Source organism: Lactuca serriola, chromosome 1 (assembly GCF_051521515.1).
Source record: "Lactuca serriola cultivar US96UC23 chromosome 1, Lser_US96UC23_V15, whole genome shotgun sequence".
In the NCBI taxonomy this organism is placed as follows: Eukaryota; Viridiplantae; Streptophyta; class Magnoliopsida; order Asterales; family Asteraceae; genus Lactuca; species Lactuca serriola.
This window is the reverse complement of record NC_136408.1, coordinates 76,219,175-76,241,012: the sequence shown is the minus strand read 5'-3', so window position 1 is coordinate 76,241,012 and position 21,838 is coordinate 76,219,175. Positions and strand designations below refer to the sequence as shown.

The window sequence follows — 21,838 nt, the reverse complement described above, 5'->3', positions numbered from 1 at the left end:
TTAAATATCCTTTTAGGGTTGGGAGTTGGGACCCAAAAGCTTGGCCCATTTCTAGTTTTGGTAAGTGGTAACTAGGAATTTCCGGTAAACCAGAGGATTGTCCGATCACACCAATCGAGTACATGTTACTTTTGTCATATCTAAAAGTCCAACACAATTAATTATATAATTCAAATATTTAAAATATATGATATTTATTTAAAAGAAAGGGAAAATGAGTTGCAACAATAATAAAAAGTGAAAAAAAAAGGATGGATCCCCCCATTTTCAGCCGACTTGAATTTTTGCCAGACTTGGTTGGAGGGTGAGAAGGCAAAGACAGAGTGAGATTCGGAGAGAAAAAGAAAGAGAGAGAAAATTGGAGAAAGAAAGAAATTGCATTGCATCAACAACAATCTGTTTTGTTTCCCCTTTTCGCTCTTTGATTCTTTCCTTCATTGTTGGGCATTGAAATTTGATTCAAAATTTCAACTGGGTTTCTTTCGATTTCTCCATTTTTTCCTCAAATTTCAAAAGGGTTTATGTTTATTTCAGATTCTGAACCCTCGTTGACGAAAATTCAAAAGTATTATCGTCAATGTAAACCATCGATGGAGGCTTTTTAATCTTCTTCGGTTCTTGGGGTTGAACTTTCTTCAATCTTTGACCCCTCGAGATCGAATTCAACATGAAGTAACGCTACATGTTATTTCCCAGAACCTGTTCAACGAAATGGCTGAAAGAAATACAGGTTCTTCTTCGTCTTCAACTGGGTTTCTATCAATGAAATCATTATTCGGTTTGTTGTCAATTGCATTAATGGTGTTCGTGTTATCATGGTTCTTACTCTTAACCTCCGACGGCCGATCTCGACTCATCGATCACAATCTATTACCCCATTCAAGGCAACATTCCACCATCGACAATCCCAATCCCACCCTAAATTCTCCGACCCACAATGCACAATCAATCCATCATCAACAACCAGAAATTCTTAGAGTCTTCATGTACGATTTACCACCAGAATTCCATTTCGAGATCCTGTACTGGAAACCAGAGGGTAAGAATATATGGCCGGATCTCCGTTCAAAAGTGCCGGAGTACCCCGGCGGATTAAACCTGCAACATAGCGTAGCGTACTGGCTCACTCTAGACCTTTTATCCTCAAACACTCAAACCGCCATTAGAGTTTATAACTCGAGTGAAGCTGACGTCATCTTCGTCCCCTTCTTCTCTTCCGTATGCTTCAATCGATTTTCTAGGTTAAACCCTCATCAAAAAACCAACAGGAACAAAGAACTACAACAGAAGTTAGTCAAATACCTAACGGGTCAACCCGAATGGAAAAGATCCGGCGGCATAGACCACATTATTGTCGCTCATCATCCCAACAGCTTACTCGATGCGAGATATCAGCTATGGCCCGCCATGTTTATCCTTTCAGATTTCGGAAGGTATCCACCAACTATTGCAAACATCGATAAAGATCTAATCGCACCTTACAAACACATCATCAAAAGCTACACCAACGATTCATCAACTTTCGATACCCGACCCATTTTACTGTTCTTCCAAGGCGCCATTTACAGAAAAGACGGAGGTTTCATCCGTCAAGAAATCTTCTACCTTTTACAGAAAGAAAAAGACGTTCATTTCAAATTCGGGAGTGTTCAAAAGCAAGGGGTTCCTTCTGCTACAAAAGGAATGCGATCTTCAAAATTCTGTTTAAACATCGCAGGTGACACCCCGTCTTCTAACCGATTGTTTGACGCCATTGTTAGCCACTGTGTTCCTGTGATTATTAGCGATGAAATTGAACTACCATTTGAAGATGTTCTTGATTACTCGGAGTTTTGTGTTTTTGTGAAGACGTCTGATGCTATAAAAGAGGGGTTTTTGATCAATTTTATTAGAAGTATTGGGAGAGATGAGTGGACTCGAAAATGGAAGAAGCTTCAAGAAGTCAAACATTATTTTGACTATCGGTATCCTTCTGTGAAAGGTGATGCAGTGCAGATGATATGGAGAGGGGTTTTGAAGAAAGTTCCGGTTATAAAGAGGCGGTTACATGTTGCAAACCGGTTTTCAAGATTTGGAAAACCGGACCGGAAGTTTTTCCAATTGCCTAGAAATTTAACAGTTTGAAAGAAGACGTTGGAGTTAGAAGATAGAATTGTTAGAATATAAGGAATACAAATAGAATTTGTAGATGGAAAAGTGTTTAGGAATTCATGAATCGTTCACAGTTTTGTAATTTGATATGATGTTTAGCTTATGGGGGTTGTTAGTTTGCATGATAATAATCCTTCATTTAAAACAAAAACTGATAGAATGAGTTTGGTATGGAACGCTTGAGAGCTTTTAGTTAGCTTTTGATAAAATGCTCGATCGTAAGCAAAAAATTTCATTTGTCAATGCATGTTTTTAGTTTTTAGTTTATAACCAAACGTTCCAAAATCTAAAAGCTATTTTCTGTAATGTTTAAGAAAAAATCTCTTAAACTTTTTAATCAATTTCCATAATTATCCTTCTGTTTATTATGTTTCACATATAGCTTTTAAACTCTTGCTCCTATTTATGTAATTTTACATTTCAAAACCTTCCGGCTAATTTTATTAAACATTCATATAATAAAGACAATAAATTAGTTTTGTCAAATACTCACTTAATCCAAAACTATTCAAGTTGATTTTTAGAGCTTTTAATTTCTTGTTTTTATGTATTACGCTATTTTACATATTTAAAAATTTACGGCTATTTTTACAGAACAATTTTATATAAATAAAAACTACAACTTCTTAACTAACAACTTTAAACAAGCAAAGATATCCACAATGTACATCTCATGTATAAGAGGTCATCATTAAGGGTTGTACCAATAACCTTATGTCCAAAAAAGTTTTATTTATTTATTTTAGTCATTTATTTATTTTTATTTTTTTGCAAAGATATTTTAGAATATAAGTTTTGTTGTGGTTTTAGCCCATAGCATGTAATATAAAAATGACTATTTTGTATTAGCTAAAATTTTTTCTTATCATTTTATCATTTAATTAAAAATATGTTACTATTCAATAACAAACGGCCACATATTATCTCATTCTAACCCCCTTACATATAAAAATGACTATTTTGTATTAGCTAAAACTTTTTTCTTACCATTTTATCATTTAATTAAAAATATGTTACTATTCACTCACAAAGGACCACACATTATCCCATTCTATCCCTCCTCCCCTCTTTGAAATACATATTTTCCATTATTACCATGCCCACCTTGCCCTAACCATGTCCAACCCCTTACTCATCGAACTTACTGTTGAGTTTCTCACTTCTTCTTTTTTGATGGATTTGAGAAAGATCACCACCTCATACCCCTTTGACTCCCCCACTTTCTATTACTGATGAACCTCAACCATTTATTTTGAAACCATTACCAACTAACCTCCCTTACAAATACACATACAAAATCAACCCAACTTTTTGTTAGAAAAATGGGATAATAATAGCCTTGAAAATTCTGAGAATTGTGATTTCACGATCAAATCAAAGTATTGGGGTGGTACTCCCTAATCTTTGATTAGATAAGACTCAGAGAAACAAAAATTTAGAATGTTTTGATGATAGTTTCGTATGTACTAGAAATGAGACCAAAATCGACTTTAGGATCTTTGTCTAAAAACTGTCCCTTGGACCCCGCCAGGGGCTGCCGCCGGACCCCCGTTCGTTTAGCGACTTCGCCACTAAATGACAGTGCACTTTGAAAACTTGATCAAACTTAAACATGTGTGTACTCCACACCTTCCTTACTTGTTTTTGCGAAGGTGATGCTCTGTGCGAGAGTGTCCAATGCGAATCTAGTCGAGAAGCTGCGAACGATGCCGACCAGAATCGAATGGAATCGGGTAGGGTGCCAATGTGCCCGACTTTGCTTGCGAGAGCGTCAGAAGAGAAACCACCCGTCTAGAAGCGAACCTCTTACCAAAAACGAACTTGGGCAAGGAGGCTGTGAATGCCTACGAGGGTTAGCAGGTAAACAGTAACCTGCGAACCTTCAGGCCTCGTTTTGACTTTCTTCTTTCGTTTTAAGTTGTTTTCGACTAAGGGGAGGTTGTAACGCCTGTGTTTCTGGGCCTGTCATTAATGTTGATATAATAGTCTAGGTTAACCTTTGTAACCCGTTTTGAAATAATAGAAGTGTATTATTTGAGTATTATGTGTTTTGTGCTTAATTGCTTAATTATGTGGTTTGATTAATTAAGAATAAAAATAAGCGTCAAAATTAAAGTGTAAAATAAACTTGATATCTTTGGTTAATGTTGTAGTAGTTGAAACGAGGTTTCCGAATATATATAGAACGCCCAAATCTGACTTCATATGAGGAAGTTATGATTTATCGAAGTTTCGGCTTAGCGGTATGCAACCTGAAATACTCGATTTGAGATCGAGCGGTTTTTAGCCGAATCAATCTAAACGAGGATCGAAGGTCTCGTTGTTGGTATCGAAGCGATAAAAAGTTAGGCGAGAACGGACGTCAAACGAAGAAGTTATGAATTTATAACGAAGTTTTTCTGTCCCGGCCTATTAAAAATAAATAATAAAAATAAAGTTAAAATTAGCCGACGGAGTCTAAACGAAAGTTGTAGAGCGTAGTCTCACCTACACGTGGATATAAAGAATGTCGAAAACAGAGTTCGTATGAAGAAGATATGAATTTTCGAAGTTTATTAAATATTTTGTATTTAAATTTAATTAGAAAATCCGGCATTATCCGAAGAGGAGTCATCGGACTCATCCGAAGTACGCCCCGCGTACAGCGAAGCATGACACGCCTCGCACTCGAGTTTTTCGGATACGTAAGCAGTGACGATTTTGGACCAGTACTCCCCGCATACTGCAGTACGCCCCGTGTACTCCGAGGCTCCAGCCTCCTATAAATAGGATGCGAGGGCAGCCGACTCTTTTGCTATTTTTCTCTCTTCTCTCTCCCGTTTTGCATCGATTTGCGTGCCAGAAGTACCCCGAAGCCCCTGTATTATTCTCGAGCCCCGAAGCAAGTCCCGAGATCCCGAAGATCCCGAGAAGTGCGGTTCCCGAGCCGAAGCTCTGCCCGCGAGAAGTTCGATTTTTGTAGAGATCTTCCAGATCTGCTGAGGATTACTACTTCTGCAAGTCGTAGTGCTGTCCGATCATCTTCTGATCAAGTGAGTGTATACTACATTTCATAAACACGATAATAATACAAGTATGGTTTGAGTGTATTAAGTATATTGTGGTTTATATGTGTGAGTGTGTGGTTACTTTCTTCTAACGCGTAATTATGAAGTATTTTATACGAAATACGTGTTATGTGTATAATATTGTTTCTATATGTGTGAATGTATATTCATTCTCTTCTATCTCATAGACCTGATTTATTTTCTATGAAATACGTGTTATGTGGGTGTGCCTCATCTGTTATGTGGAATATGTATTGAATGAAAATACTATACAGGTTTTAAAATATGTATGAAAATATATATTTTTATCTATTAATATGTTGGGTAGAACATGGGTAGATAGTTGGTGTGTAATAAACAGATGAGAGGCCTCGATGTTGTTGTTGTTGTTGTTGATCTAGTTATTCAGCGGAGTATGGATAACGACCATAGACTTTTTCTAGACAGTCTTGTGGAACGCTAGCAGGTTCATAACCTGTAGGTGTTGTGAACGATGTGTTCACCGGGTACTCTATCCTCCTCATGGTTTCCTTTAGGATATCTATTGTTGAGGAAACCCCTTAGCAGTAATGTCCGTCCCGATGAAAATCCTAGATTAGGTCCCTTGAGATAGATGTTGTTTTAGGGATGTAAAGTGAGGATAACGGGAATGGGTAATCGGGATAGTGATTGGTTGGTAAAATTAAATATAATTTATTTATTGTGGGTTGAAAACCCTATATGCTCACCAGGCTCCCAAGCCTGACCCACTCAGTTTTATTTGTATTACAGGAAGTGGCGCAAGGGCGTAAGATGGATGAATCATCAAGTTGTTTTGTTTACAAGTCTGTATATGTATATATTTGTTGAATGACTTGTAATGTTATCGTTTATGCTTTATGGTCTGTATCGGAACATGACATCCCGAGTTTTGATTATATAATGAAAATGCATCTCTTGATGAAATGCTTTGATAAATATTATTTTATCATATTTTGTTTTGGGAACAAATTCCACAACACTTTTAAATCAAAAGGATTTACTCTGAAATTATTTTAAAAAGCATAAATGAAATCGGTCTTTTCTGGCCGAGATTTTGGGGATGTCATAGTTGGTATCAGAGCATTAATTTAAGCGAACTAGGAATTTGTAGGATTTCTAGACTTAAACTTAGGATGCTAAGTGGAGATTGTGAGATGTGTGTCTGATAAATTTTAGACACGGGTACTAGTTTATTTTAGGAAAGTTGACTAAAATGCTTTTATGTGCTAAATGTTATATGTTGCCATATATGATATTATTTGTTCGGATCTACGGTTTGTTGCCAACCGGATCTGAAGGTTTATGTGTTTAGGATTCTAAACGTATGTATACGATATTAGAACTAGCATGTAATCGTTTGGAGTAATAAGGTGAAATTATTCGGTGTGTAGATCAAAAATGGTGAGAACAAGGAGTGGCGTTGGAAACGCGGATGAAAACAGGAATCAACCCCAGTGATTGAGCAAATACCTATTGTAGCAGCAGCACCAGAACCAATAACAATGGCTACGGTGCAAGCCATACTGTTGGAATAGTGTCTAAGGCTGCAACTATATTAGGCAAGTATTTGACCCGGTTGTGCATGGTCCTTTTGGGTTGCCTTCACCATAGCAACTTGATAGGAAATATTATTAATATATTATGAGAATAATATAATGAATAATATATTTGTTATTTGATTAATATAAGTCATAGAATTAATTAGAATTAATTTGGTGACTTAAAGAGATTAATTAAATAAAGGGGTATAAACTGTCAATTGTTTGATAGTTAAGCTTTAGACTGTAAATCCATTGGGATATGCTTTGGACGAATTCTAAGAGTGTTAGGATAGCCTAAATCGTCCAAAGGCTTATCTATGTAATGGATTTGGATAGCCTTAAGAGAAGATTATCCAATTAGGGTTTAGGTTGTAACCTTTTAGGAGTCTACAAGTATAAATAGACCCCATGGCATAGGGAATTCGATACCTCTCCTAAAGTAAGAGAACCCTGGCCGAATTCCTCCCCTCTCCTCTCTCCTAAATCATTCTTCTTGCTATTGGTGTTTGTAAGCCATTAGAGGAGTGACATTTGTGACTCTAGAAGCTCCAAGACCTCAAGATCAACAAAGGAACTCAAAGGTATGATTCTAGATCTGTTTCAATGTTGTTATTTAACCTAATTAGTCATTAGAAGACTTGGATTCAAAGCATGTTTATTAGAAAGCCTAGATCCAAGCATTAGGGTTTTGCATGCGCACATAGGAAAGTTCTTATGGCTAAAACCCATCAGTGGTATCAGAGCCTAGCTTGGTTTTCTTTAAATTGTTGCTTGATTAACTGAAACAAACCTGCAAAATTCGATTTTTAGGTTTCTGAGTCATGGACTCGGCGAGTATGCCTGACTCGGCGAGTCCCCTTGTGCACTCGGCGAGTCCAGGCGTCAGGAATGGCCAGATTCGAGATTTTTTCATAATTATCTTATGGAAACTTACCTTAATCATAATAGATCAATCTAAATCTGATTTTTTGATATATATGACTATTATCTTGATCTAGTTAAAGGTATTTATCAACTAATAAAATATTTAATTTCCTTATATGATAATTAATTAATTATTTTAATTATTTTGGTAATTATCTTGAATAAAATCAAATATAGATAATTAGGATATTAATTGTTAAATGGAATTATTTGTTATTTGATCCTCCATGTTTTAAATGTTTAAAACTTACCCTCAAGTTTTGAAATTTATATTTGTGATTAAAAGTCTTAATTTAGACAACTTAAATTTCAAACCCTAGATTTTAAAAGTTTTAAAATACAACCCTATACTAATATGATATTACTAGAATAATATATATATGTATAACTAAATGCTAGTCTTACCGTTAGTAGGCCTCATTCACGAAGCCGATCTATTAGGTGGGTATAAGGTTGCGGCCTATAAAATGGCGCTTAATGGGTGTACACTCACACCCACCGCTTGCTTGATTGGTGGAGGGTCGTTAGCCGAACGGGTAGGATAGGGCAACCTCATCCTCTCATTAAAAGTATAATAAGAAATATAAAGTAACTACACATTTTTCAAAAATTTCCCCATCCTAGTTACTTTAGGAAAAGTGAATTGATGCAATCCCATGAAATTACACTTTGGACCTTGCTAAGATGTTAGTGGAGCGTGTGTGGTTTACCGGCACACTAATTGGTTCTAAGCGAAGGTGGCAAAGGGTGATTCATTGTTTATCATAGTTCGATGGAGCGTGTGTGGTTTACCGGCACATTGAATAAGTGATCGTTACAATGAAGGCACCATGTGAATTTGCATGGTAATTCACACCCGCTTTGTGATCCTCGGCATCCCAGTCACAAACGAGAGGGGCATATCGAGATTTAAACATGCCATTGAATAGTTTCAATGAATCTCATCCGAACCTAGGAATTCTCAAAAAACACTTAGGACTAATAGTTTAAGTTTTGTAATGGAGAATTAGTGAATCGTCATTCACTTACCTTCAATTTATTTGCATGTTAGATTACGGCATCCCTTTTCTAGTATGTAAATGTTATTGTTGGATCCTAGCCCTAATTTTTCTTATTGGGTGATAATTAGGTATTCTTATTCTAATCTATCTTTGTCTCTAATTGTAGATGTCGAACGCAAACAACGCTGCTGCTAGTTCTTTCACGTTGATGAGCCTTTGCCAAAAGGTCACCTTCGATGGAACGAACTTTAGCGAATGGATAAGATACATTCGCACCATTGCTCGCTATGAGGATAAGGAGTATGTCCTCGATGAGAAGCTCGATAAAATCAACCCCGAAGTTGCAACTCCCGCCGAAATCACCGCCTTTGAAACTCATGAGCGAGATGCAACGAAGGTACATTGCATCATGATCGCCACCAGGAACTCCGAATTCCAAAAGTCCTACGAGGACATGTACCCGTACGAGATGCACCAAGACTTATTGGAGAGATACCATCAAAACGTGAGACAAGAGCGTTATGAGATTTTCACCAACATGATTTCCGCGAAGATGGGTCATGGAGAATCTCTTACCGTGCACCTGCAAAAGATGCAAAGGTATGTCGACCGCCTTCGCAAGTTAAATGTTGACTTCGGTGAGGACTTGGCAATCGACATGGTGCTTCACTCTTTGCCTCCGATGTACAACCAATTTAGGATGACCTACCACATGAACAAAGAAGAGGTCACCCTAAGCAAACTCCAAGGTCTCTTGAGGGTCGCTGAGAGCAACTTCAAGGACAAGTCTGTTGCACCTACTCCCAATCCGTCCGCTGCTCCTGTCTTGGCTATTGGTCAAGGGAAGGGAAAGAAGAGGAAAGCTTCATCGAAGAACTATCGCAAGGTGAAAGCCCGAGATGGTGCCTCTTCTAGTGGGACCAAAGTTGATCCCGCTAAGCCCTGCTCTAACCCAAAGGAGGCAGAGTGCCACCACTGCCACAAGATAGGACATTGGAAGAGAAGCTGCCCGGATTACCTGCAAGCGATCAAAGAAGGAAAGATCAAGCCATCTTTCGCAGGTATATACACAATCAAATCTAACGATTCTAATCATGCTATTTCTTGGGTTCTTGATACCGATTGTGGTTATCACATTTGTTCTAATGTACAGGGACTAAGAAGAAGTAGGGATGTGGAGCAAGGAAGGATCAATCTAATCATGGGGAACAGAAGATCGTCGCCTGTGACCAAGATTGGAGTGTATTCTTTAGTGCTTAGGAATAGTTTGGTTTTAGATTTGAACAATTGTTGCTATTCGCCAGAAATGGCTAGAAACATCATTTCATTTCATGGTTTATATAGACAAGGATTTAGATTTTCTTTTAATAATGAGAATGGTTCTATTTTGGCTTATCTAAATGGTGTCCTTTACTTTGAAGCTATACCATGTAATGGAATATATGAAACTGTTATGATTGTTGATAACTTAGGAAATGATGTTTTGAATATTGATTCTTCCACTAGTATGGATAAAGCATCCTTGTGGCATTGTCGACTTGGACATGTCAACAAGAAACGCATAGCCCAACTCCAAAAGGATGGAGTGTTGGAGTCATTCGACCTTAGGGAAGATGACACATGAAAGTCTTGTTTGCTTGGAAAGATGACTAAGTCACCCTTCACGAGTACATGTGAAAGGGGCGAGGGTCTATTGGACCTAATACATACCGATGTATGTGGACCGTTTAGATCAACCACGAAGGATGGGAACCGCTTCTATGTGACTTTTACCGATGACTATAGTAGATATGGGTATAGCTACTTAATCAAGCAAAAGTCAGACACCTTTGAAAAGTTCAAAGAATTCAAGAATGAAGTGGAGAATCAATTGGGTAGGAAAATCAAGATGCTTCGATCCGATCGAGGAGGAGAGTACCTAAGTCTTGAATTCCACGATTATCTAAAGGAGTGTGGAATAGTTTCACAATTGACGCCTCCTAGGACACCGCGGTTGAATGGTGTGGCAGAAAGGCGTAATCGAACCTTATTGGATATGGTTCGCTCTATGATGATTCGTGCTTCACTACCTATCTCTTTTTGGGGGTATGCCTTAGAGACTGCCGCCCATGTCCTTAACCGAGTCCCTACTAAGAAGGTTGCCAAAACACCTCACGAGATGTGGACAGGGAAAGCTCCCTCGTTGGCACATATCAAGGTTTGGGGTTGCGAGGCTTTCGTAAGACGAGATACTCACGACAAGCTTGAACCTCGAAGTGAGCGATGTATTTTCATCGGCTACCCACAGACATCCTTTGGATATCTCTTCTATAGACCGAAGGACAATGTTGTCTTCGTTGCGAGGAGAGGAGTTTTCCGAGAGCGAGAAGTCATGAGCCAAGGAGACAGTGGGAGGCAAATCGAACTTGAAGAGATTCAAGAGTCGATAGATGAAGGAACCTCTACCGCTGGCATTCAACCCGAGGAGGAAACTCCGGTTGAACCGATTGACGAATCCTTACCTCTTAGACGTTCCGATAGAGTTAGAGTTCATCCCCAGTTTTATGGCTTTCATATTACTATCGAAGGGGACACGTATATTAGTGATGGTACACTAGTAAACCTTGATGAACCTAATAGCTATAAGGAAGCCATGGCAGGCCCGGAGTCTGCAAAGTGGAAAGAGGCAATGGATAGCGAGATTCAATCCATGTATGATAACCAAGTTTGGAATTTGGTTGATTACGTGCCCGAACGTAAGACCGTTGGGTGCAAATGGATCTTCAAGAAGAAGACCGACGTGGATGGGAACGTACACACATATAAAGCACGATTGGTCGCGAAGGGCTTTACTCAAACTCCCGGAGTTGACTATGATGAGACCTTCTCACCAGTTGCGAAGATTAAATCTATTAGAGTGATGCTAGCAATTGCCGCATTTCATGATTATGAGATTTGGCAAATGGATGTCAAGACCGCTTTCCTTAACGGAAAGTTGGCTGAGGATGTTTACATGGCTCAGCCAGAGGGGTTTGTGGATCCGAAGCATCCGAATAGAGTGTGTAAGCTTGAGAAGTCCATTTATGGACTTAAGCAAGCGTCTCGCAGATGGAATCTTTGCTTCAATGAGAAAGTCAAAGAGTTTGGATTTGTACGAAGCGAAGACGAATCTTGTGTATATGTCAAAGCCAGTGGGAGTATAGTAAGCTTCCTCGTTCTATATGTCGATGACATATTACTCATAGGAAACGACATCCTGACTCTGCAGGAGGTTAAGTCCTGGCTCGGGAAGTGCTTCGCTATGAAGGACCTCGGAGAGGCTTCTTACATTTTGGGAATAAGGATAGTAAGAGAAAGAAGTAAGAGACTAATTGGACTTAGTCAGAATACTTACTTAGAGAAGGTACTAAAACGTTTTAGTATGGAAAACTCGAAGAAGGGAGAACTACCGATACAAAGTAATGCCAAATTGAGTAAGACTCAAAGTCCGAGTACCGAAGCTGAGATAGCAGAAATGAGCCAAGTACCATACGCTTCCGCAGTTGGCTCAATCATGTACGCTATGACTTGTACTCGCCCTGATGTAGCCTTCGCTTTGAGCGTGGTTAGCAGATATCAAGGGAATCCTGGCAAAGCACATTGGATTGCGGTGAAAAATATCCTTAAGTACCTTCAAAGGACGAAGGAATGGTTCTTAGTCCTCGGAGGGAGTGATGACTTGAAGGTGCGAGGGTATAGTGACGCCAACTTTCAGACCGACAGGGACAACTACCGTTCGCAGTCGGGCTGGGTCTTTACCCTAAATGGAGGAGCAGTGACATGGAAGAGTTCCAAGCAGGAAACCGTAGCTGATTCAACGTGCGAATCAGAGTACATTGCAGCGAGCGAAGCGTCGAAGGAGGCAATATGGCTAAAGAACTTCATCGGTGATCTTGGAGTTGTACCTGCCATAAATGAGCCAATGGAGATTTTCTGTGATAACGAAGGCGCGGTTGCCTTGACCAAGGAACCGAGGGATCATGGTAGATCAAGACATATCGACAGAAAGTATCACTTCATTAGACATCGTGTAGAAGAAGGACAACTCGTAGTGAAGAGGATATCATCAGAAGATAACCCAGCAGATCCGCTTACGAAGGGACTGAGTAGGGTTAAGCACTTGCAGCATGCTAGGAGTATTGGGCTGAAGGATGATATTAGCATAGATTAGATAGTATTAGAAACGTGTAATAGATAAATGTAATTGACATTTGATGATTAAATAAAGGAGTTTTATTTATGAGTAATGTTACTATCTTATGTTAATTATTTAGCTATTGTTTCACTTTGCATGTTTTGACTTCCAGAATAATTGAGTTTATTAGGAATAATCGAATTGTTCAAATGGTCCACAATCGTTCATATGTTGGGAGTAGATATGAATGAAGATTGTCATGAATTGGTGTGTAGAATGTCTAAATTGTGTTAGACATAGCAAAAGATTGCTGCAACGTTCATGAGTGCTTATGAACTAGTTTTGAGCATTGGAATAAACCCGCGCTTGCTGGAATGACCTTATGGAATACGATATAAAAGGTGATCGCAAGACGATAATATCATATAGTCTTAAAACCTAGATATATGGTTTATTATTTGTTAATTGATTGTACATTGATAATACGAAAACACATCAGTAACTTGGTGTTATAAAACGTATTGTTGTGTATAGTTGGTTAATGAATAAGTAAATGCATATAAGTCGAAGTTTATCTGTAACTTTTATCTAAGAAGGTAAAAGCGATATCTCGGCCGCTCGATGATTTGATTTGACTTATGTGCCGGGCCCGGTCAGAACTAAATTGATGTGTTCGATTAAGTTCTATGTCAAATAAATCAGAGATCGAGAAACCTAAATGCTTGACTAACCATTCCATAGGATTGTCAGCATGATATCTAACAGAGGACTGTACGTTCCCTTATCTAAAGGACAAGATTGATTAGATCAGAGTTGACAGCATCTTTGAGAGCTACGATTGCAAACCGAATTGTACTTGTGCATATAGTTACTAGACTTATCCAAGTGGGAGACTGTTGGAATAGTGTCTAAGGCTGCAACTATATTAGGCAAGTATTTGACCCGGTTGTGCATGGTCCTTTTGGGTTGCCTTCACCATAGCAACTTGATAGGATGATTTATTAAGAGAGAGTAAATATTATTAATATATTATGAGAATAATATAATGAATAATATATTTGTTATTTGATTAATATAAGTCATAGAATTAATTAGAATTAATTTGGTGACTTAAAGAGATTAATTAAATAAAGGGGTATAAACTGTCAATTGTTTGATAGTTAAGCTTTAGACTGTAAATCCATTGGGATATGCTTTGGACGAATTCTAAGAGTGTTAGGATAGCCTAAATCGTCCAAAGGCTTATCTATGGAATGGATTTGGATAGCCTTAAGAGAAGATTATCCAATTAGGGTTTAGGTTGTAACCTTTTAGGAGTCTACAAGTATAAATAGACCCCATGACATAGGGAATTCGATACCTCTCCTAAAGTAAGAGAACCCTAGCCAAATTCCTCCCCTCTCCTCTCTCCTAAATCATTCTTCTTGCTATTGGTGTTTGTAAGCCATTAGAGGAGTGACATTTGTGACTCTAGAAGCTCCAAGACCTCAAGATCAACAAAGGAACTCAAAGGTATGATTCTAGATCTGTTTCAATGTTGTTATTTAACCTAATTAGTCATTAGAAGACTTGGATTCAAAGCATGTTTATTAGAAAGCCTAGATCCAAGCATTAGGGTTTTGCATGCGCACATAGGAAAGTTCTTATGGCTAAAACCCATCAGCTTCGACATACAGAAGACTGGAGTTGGTATTTGAAAGTTGCGACTGTAGCAACAAACAGAAGACCGTCTTTGCAGTTAGACAACTGAAGACTGGTGTCTTGTGTTGGTGGAAGTTGTTGGCAAATACTATGCCACGAGGAGAAGCCCTGAAAATGTCATGGGAGGAGTTCTTGGAACAACTAAGGGTGCTGTATTGTTCAGAGATAGATCTGATTGATCTAAACAATGAGTTCCAAAACTTGAAGAAGGGGAGGATGAGCATAGACGACTATGCTACTGCATTCACTGAGAAAATGAAGTTATTTCCGTACCTAGTGCCAACGGAACTCTCCAAGATTGAGAGGTTTGCTAATGGACTGCCTGCCGACTTTGGTCCGACAGTCAAGATGGCAACTACTCTGAAAACAGTTGTTCGTGTAGCTAAGAATGTGGAGGCCCAGTAGAAGGAAAAGGGTCTGGAAAGGATAGATGTTGGTGAAAAGAGGAAGTTCGATGGAACTTCAGGGTCCAACAAGAAAAACAAGCTCTCGAAGTCTGGTTCGAGAGGAGGTGGAGGCGAAGCGAAATGGTGCGACAAATGTAAGAAGAAGCATCATGGAAAATGTGAGGTAGTGGCCACATGCTACAAGTGTGGAAAGCCAGGTCACTATGCCAATGAATGTACCCTCACTAAGAAAGTTTGCTATGGTTGTGGTGAGGAGGGACACATGTCGAGGGACTGCCCGAAGAAGAAGGAGGCAACTAGACCCAACATTCCGCCAAAGCCAAAGGCGAGAGCATTCCAGATGACACTGGAAGCTGCTAAAGATGAAGCTGATGTCGCTTCAGGTACCTTTCTCGTTAACGAATTGCCTGCCTAAATTTTATTTGATTCTGGAGCCAACTACTCCTTTATATCGCATGAATTTGGTAGAAAACTAGCTTTGCCTGTTGTTAGACTAGATGATGCTTTGTTAGTCGAAGACTCGAAGTTGCTAGTGGCAAGTTTGTACCTGTTAGCTATCGCATGAAAAACATCTTAATTGATCTGAACGGGAATAAGTTCCACGAGGAATTATTGCCTATTGAGCTTAATGGTTTCGACATCGTTTTGGGAATGGATTGGCTTAGTGCCAATGATGCCGAAATTTTATGTAAGAAGAAGATAGTTAAAGTAAACCCGCATGGGAAAGAGTCGTTTATGGTGTATGGAGATAAACGTAGAGTAAATTCTGGAATCATTACTCTAATGAAAGCCAGAAAATGTTTGACCAAAGGGTGTACATCATACTTAGCATTCGTGATCGATGCTAAGAAGGAAAAGAAGGTGATGCAGAGTATTCTAGTGGTGTGTGATTATCCGGAAGTATTTCCCGAAGATCTTCCTGGATTACCGCCTGATCGACAAGTGGAATTTCGTATTGACTTGTTGCCCGAAACAACGTTAATTGCAAAAGCACCTTATCGATTAGCACCGACGGAGATGAAGGAGCCGATGATGCAACTTCAGGAGTTATTGGACAAAGGTTTCATTAGACCTAGTTCACCACCCTGGGGAGCTCCGGTGTTATTTGTGAAGAAGAAAGATGGAAGTATGAGAATGTGTATCGATTACAGAGAGCTGAACAAGGCAACAATAAAGAATAGATATCCGTTGCCGAGGATTGATGACCTGTTCGATCAACTACAAGGTTCAAGTTATTTTTCAAAGATCGACCTAAGGTCAAGATATCATCAGCTGAAAGTAAGAGAGCAGGATATAGAGAAGACTGCATTCAGAACACGATATGGACACTATGAGTTTTTGGTTATGTCGTTTGGACTAACCAATGCTCCAGTAGCATTCAAGGATTTAATGAACAGAGTTTGTAATCCGTTCCTAGATAAATCTGTGATAGTGTTCATAGATGAGATTCTGATTTATTCGAAAAGCCAAGAGGAGCATGGCAGACACTTGCGAGAAGTGTTAGAAGTTTTGAAGAAGGAGAAGCTGTATGCTAAGTTCTCCAAATGTGATTTTTGGATTCGTGAAGTCAAATTCTTGGGTCACGTGGTCAACCAAGAAGGGATAATGGTTGATCCAGCAAAGATTGAAGCTGTAATGAAGTGGGAACAACCGAAAAGTCCCACAGAGATCCGAAGCTTTTTGGGATTAGCCGGATATTACCGAAGGTTTATCCAAGGTTTTTCTTCGATCGCTAGTCCATTAACAGCTTTGACCCACAAAGGAGCTACTTATGCTTGGAGTGATAAGCATAAAGAAGCATTCGAGAAGTTAAAGAAGAAGCTATGCGAGGCACCGATACTTTCTCTACCCGATGGAGTTGAAGACTTCGCTGTTTATAGTGATGCGTCTGGGGTTGGATTGGGTTGTGTTTTGACCCAAAGAGAAAAGGTGATAGCATATGCGTCTCGACAGCTGAAGGAGCATGAAAAGAACTACCCGACTCATGATTTGGAGTTGGCAGCGGTAGTTTTCACTCTGAAAATCTGGAGGCATTACCTCTATGGCACGAAGTTCAAACTTTTCACTGATCATAAGAGTCTCCAATATCTCTTTAATCAAAAAGAATTGAATATGAGGCAACGACGCTGGCTAGAGTTACTCAAGGACTACGACTGTGAGATACTTTACCATCCCGGTAAAGCTAATGTTGTTGCTGATGCTCTCAGTCGGAAAGTCAATCTTGAAAGGAAAGATCGTTGAGAATTGAAGTTGTCTCGACTATTTTGGAAAGTATAAAGAAAGCTCAAAGCGAAGCTTCTGAGAAGAATGACCGAAAGGAGGAACGTTTGGGCAAAACGTTGGTGTTCGGTGTAAACAGTCATGGACTAAAGGTGTTCCAAGATAGGATTTGGATACCTAAGACAGGAGGAGTCAGAGATCTTCTGATGGAAGAAGCTCACAAAACCATGTACTCGATTCATCCCGGTAGCACTAAAATGTATAGAGACCTGAAACCCTACTACTGGTGGCCGACGATGAAGCTTGATGTTGCAAAGTATGTGGCTGAGTGTGTGACTTGTGCGAGAGTAAAGACGAAACATCAGAAACTGTATGGGAGTTTAGAACCATTGCCTGTGCCTATGGGTAAGTGGGAAGACATTGCTATGGATTTTGTCACTAAACTGCCCAGAACAAAAAAATGGTCACGACATGATTTGGGTGGTCGTTGATCGATTCACTAAGAGTGCGCATTTCATAGCAGCCAAGGAGAAATGGTCTATGGAAAAGCTTGCAAATTCTTACATGAAGGAGATTGTGAGGCTTCACGGTGTTCCATTAACGATTGTGTCAGATCGTGATAGCCGTTTCACCTTAAGGTTTTGGAAAAGTCTACAAGAGAAATTGGGTACCAAGTTGTGTTTAAGTACAGCTTACCATCCGCAGACTGATGGTCAGAGCGAACGAACGATACAAACACTTGAAGATATGCTGAGAGCATATACCTTAGAATTCCTAGGTAATTGGGATGAACAGTTACCTTTGGTAGAATTTTCCTACAATAATAGTTTCCACTCGAGCATTAAGATGGCACCTTACCAAGCTTTGTATGGACAGAAGTGTCGTACGCCGTCTTGTTGGCTTGAGGCTGGGGAAAAGCAGTTTATGGGACCGGAGATGGTTCATCAAACTGCTGAAAAGTTGAAAATAATTAGGGAAAGAATGTTAGCAGCTCAGGATCGTCAAAAGAGCTATGCTGACAAAAAGGGAAGACCGATGACTTTTGAAGTTGGGGATTCGGTTTTGCTTAAAGTCTCGCCGTAGAAGGGACTTATAAGATTTGGTAAAAGGGGAAAGTTGAGTCCAAGGTTTATTGGATCGTTTAAAGTTCTTCAGAGGGTTGGGAACCAAGCATACAAGCTCGAATTACCCGAAGAACTGAATGGAATTCATAACACTTTTCGTGTGTGTTATTTGAGGAAGTTCACGGGAGAAGTTCCCGATATAATTCCAATTTCTGAATTGAGAATTGATGAGAACAAAAGGTTGATTGAAGAACCAGAGGCAATTGTTGACCGAAAGACTAAGAAGTTGCGACGCAAGATGGTCGAGTTAGTGCTTGTTCGATGGAAACACACGAATGGGCCGAATCTCACCTGGGAGACGGAGAGTGACATGTTGACTCGCTATCCGCATTTGTTTGTTGATGTGTGATTCCGGGGACGGAATCATTCTAAGGTGGAGAGAATTGTAAAGCCTGTGTTTCTGGGCCTGTCATTAATGTTGATATAATAGTCTAGGTTAACCTTTGTAACCCGTTTTGAAATAATAGAAGTGTATTATTTGAGTATTATGTGTTTTGTGCTTAATTGCTTAATTATGTGGTTTGATTAATTAAGAATAAAAATAAGCGTCAAAATTAAAGTGTAAAATAAACTTGATATCTTTGGTTAATGTTGTAGTAGTTGAAACGAGGTTTCCGAATATATATAGAACGCCCAAATCTGACTTCGTATGAGGAAGTTATGATTTATCGAAGTTTCGGCTTAGCGGTATGCAACCTGAAATACTCGATTTGAGATCGAGCGGTTTTTAGCCGAATCAATCTAAACGAGGATCGAAGGTCTCGTTGTTGGTATCGAAGCGATAAAAAGTTAGGCGAGAACGGACGTCAAACGAAGAAGTTATGAATTTATAACGAAGTTTTTCTGTCCCGGCCTATTAAAAATAAATAATAAAAATAAAGTTAAAATTAGCCGACGGAGTCTAAACGAAAGTTGTAGAGCGTAGTCTCACCTACGCGTGGATATAAAGAATGTCGAAAAGAGAGTTCGTATGAAGAAGATATGAATTTTCGAAGTTTATTAAATATTTTGTATTTAAATTTAATTAGAAAATCCGGCATTATCCGAAGAGGAGTCATCGGACTCATCCGAAGTACGCCCGGCGTACTAGCGTACACCCCGCGTACAGCGAAGCATGACACGCCTCGCACTCGAGTTCTTCGGATACGTAAGCAGTGACGATTTCGGACCAGTACGCCCCGCGTACTCCGAGGCTCCAGCCTCCTATAAATAGGATGCGAGGGCAGCCGGCTCTTTTGCTATTTTTCTCTCTTCTCTCTCCCGTTTTGCATCGATTTGCGTGCTAGAAGTACCCCGAAGCCCCGATATTATTCTCGAGCCCCGAAGCAAGTCCTGAGATCCCGAAGATCCCGAGAAGTGCGGTTCCCGAGCCGAAGCTCTGCCCGCGAGAGGTTCGATTTTTGTAGAGATCTTCCAGATCTGCTGAGGATTACTACTTCTGCAAGTCGTAGTGCTGTCCGATCATCTTCTGATCAAGTGCGTGTATACTACCTTTCATAAACACGATAATAATACAAGTATGGTTTGAGTGTATTAAGTATATTGTGGTTTATATGTGTGAGTGTGTGGTTACTTTCTTCTAACGCGTAATTATGAAGTATTTTATACGAAATACCTGTTATTTGTTTAATATTGTTGCTATATGTGTGAATGTATATTCATTCTCTTCTATCTCATAGATCTGATTTATTTTCTATGAAATACGTGTTATGTGGCTGTGCCTCATCTGTTATGTGGAATATGTATTGAATGAAAATACTATACATGTGTTAAACTATGTATGAAAATATATATTTTTATCTACTAATATGTTGGGTAGAACATGGGTAGATAGTTGGTGAGTAATAAACAGATGAGAGGCCTCGATGTTGTTGTTGTTGTTGATCTAGTTATTCAGCGGAGTATGGATAACGACCACAGACTTTTTCTAGACAGTCTTGTGGAATGCTAGCAGGTTCATAACATGTAGGTGTTGTGAACGATGTGTTCACCGGGTACTCTATCCCCCTCATGGTTGCCTTTAGGATATCTATTGTTGAGGAAACCCTTAGCAGTAATGTCCGTCTCGGTTGAAAACCCTATTTGCTCACCAGGCTCCCAAGCCTGACCCACTCAGTTTTATTTGTATTACAGGAAGTGGCGCAAGGGCGTAAGATGGATAAATCATCAAGTTGTTTTGTTTACAAGTCTGTATATGTATATATTTGTTGAATGACTAGTAATGTTATCGTTTATGCTTTATGGTCTGTATCGGAACATGACATCCCGAGTTTTGATTATATAATGAAAATGCATCTCTTGATGAAATGCTTTGATAAATATTATTTTATCATGTTTTGTTTTGGGAACAAATTCCGCAACACTTTTAAATCAAAAGGATTTACTCTGAAGTTATTTTAAAAAGCATAAATGAAATCGGTCTTTTCTGGACGAGATTTTGGGGATGTCACAGAGGTTCGGGATCGCATGAATGTTCATATACACGTTGGAAAAAGGTGATTTTTATTACCAAGAGGTTTGAGAGAGATTTGGAGAGATTTTTGGGAGAGATAGAGATAGAGTGGGAGAGATTTGGAGAGATTTTGTTTGTAGCCTTTGATATTATTTGGCCCCATAAGGCAAGGTTCGTTAACCCCATTATTATGCTTTGTTATGAGTGTTTCACACCCTCAAAGGGTACATAATAGTGCTTTATAGAGTCGTTACATCACTCACCCTGGTTAGGGTTTAGAATTTCTGAACATATGAAACTTCCGAGTGATACTTTATATTAAGATAGAGAGTTTGTACATTAGTAAACATAGAGTGAGTCCTATCATACAAGAACTAGTTGAGTTTAACGATTTGACTCATTGACTTTGTTTAACTTTGACTTGACCAGAAATTGACGATTGCCACATATTGTATGTTGTAGGACAAGATACCGGGTGTGGGCCAGATGTAAGCCATAGGTATGAAGGCTCGGGAATAATGGTTAGTTTCAGGTGGCAGGCCAAACATACCCGGGGTAATCTAGTCCGATGATTGTGGGATCAATATGCATGTTTGTATATGTTCTATTGTGTGTGGTATTTTGGGAGAACTCACTAAGATTTGTACTTACCCAACTGCTATTGTTTTCAGGTATCATCGGTTATCGTGGGGGGACGAATGCATGACTATACACATGTATCTACAGCAATGAAGATTTTGCGTTTACTATAATACTTTGATTTTAAATAATGTACCTTGGAAAAAATGGTTTTCTTAACTTGTATTTTAAAAATGATTAATTTTACCTCGATTAAAAATGAAAATTTTTGATGTGAAAATGGGATGTTACAAGTTGGTATTAGAACCCTGGTTCGAGGGATTTCGAGGAACACTTGTGTGAATCGAAACTCAAACTAAGATCTGAGAATTTTTCACACAATGTTTTTGAAAGAGAAATTTATAATAAAGTATAAGATCCATAAAATTCATAAAAATTTTAAACTTTTCAAACTTTCCAAAACCATCCATTGCTTACAATTGCTTTCAAAATAGTTTAACATCAGAGAAAATCCTAG

The 21,838-nt window shown here is 39.0% G+C and overlaps 1 protein-coding gene across 1 annotated transcript; it reads left to right on the top strand.

Annotated features, from left to right (window-relative positions):
* Positions 1-260: 260 nt before the first annotated feature.
* LOC145092804 (putative arabinosyltransferase ARAD1) lies at positions 261-2,322 on the top strand. Its single transcript, XM_079030790.1, has one exon. It carries the CDS (start codon positions 712-714, stop codon positions 2,122-2,124), a length of 1,413 nt encoding a protein of 470 aa, XP_078886916.1. The 5' UTR covers positions 261-711; the 3' UTR covers positions 2,125-2,322.
* Positions 2,323-21,838: the final 19,516 nt, after the last annotated feature.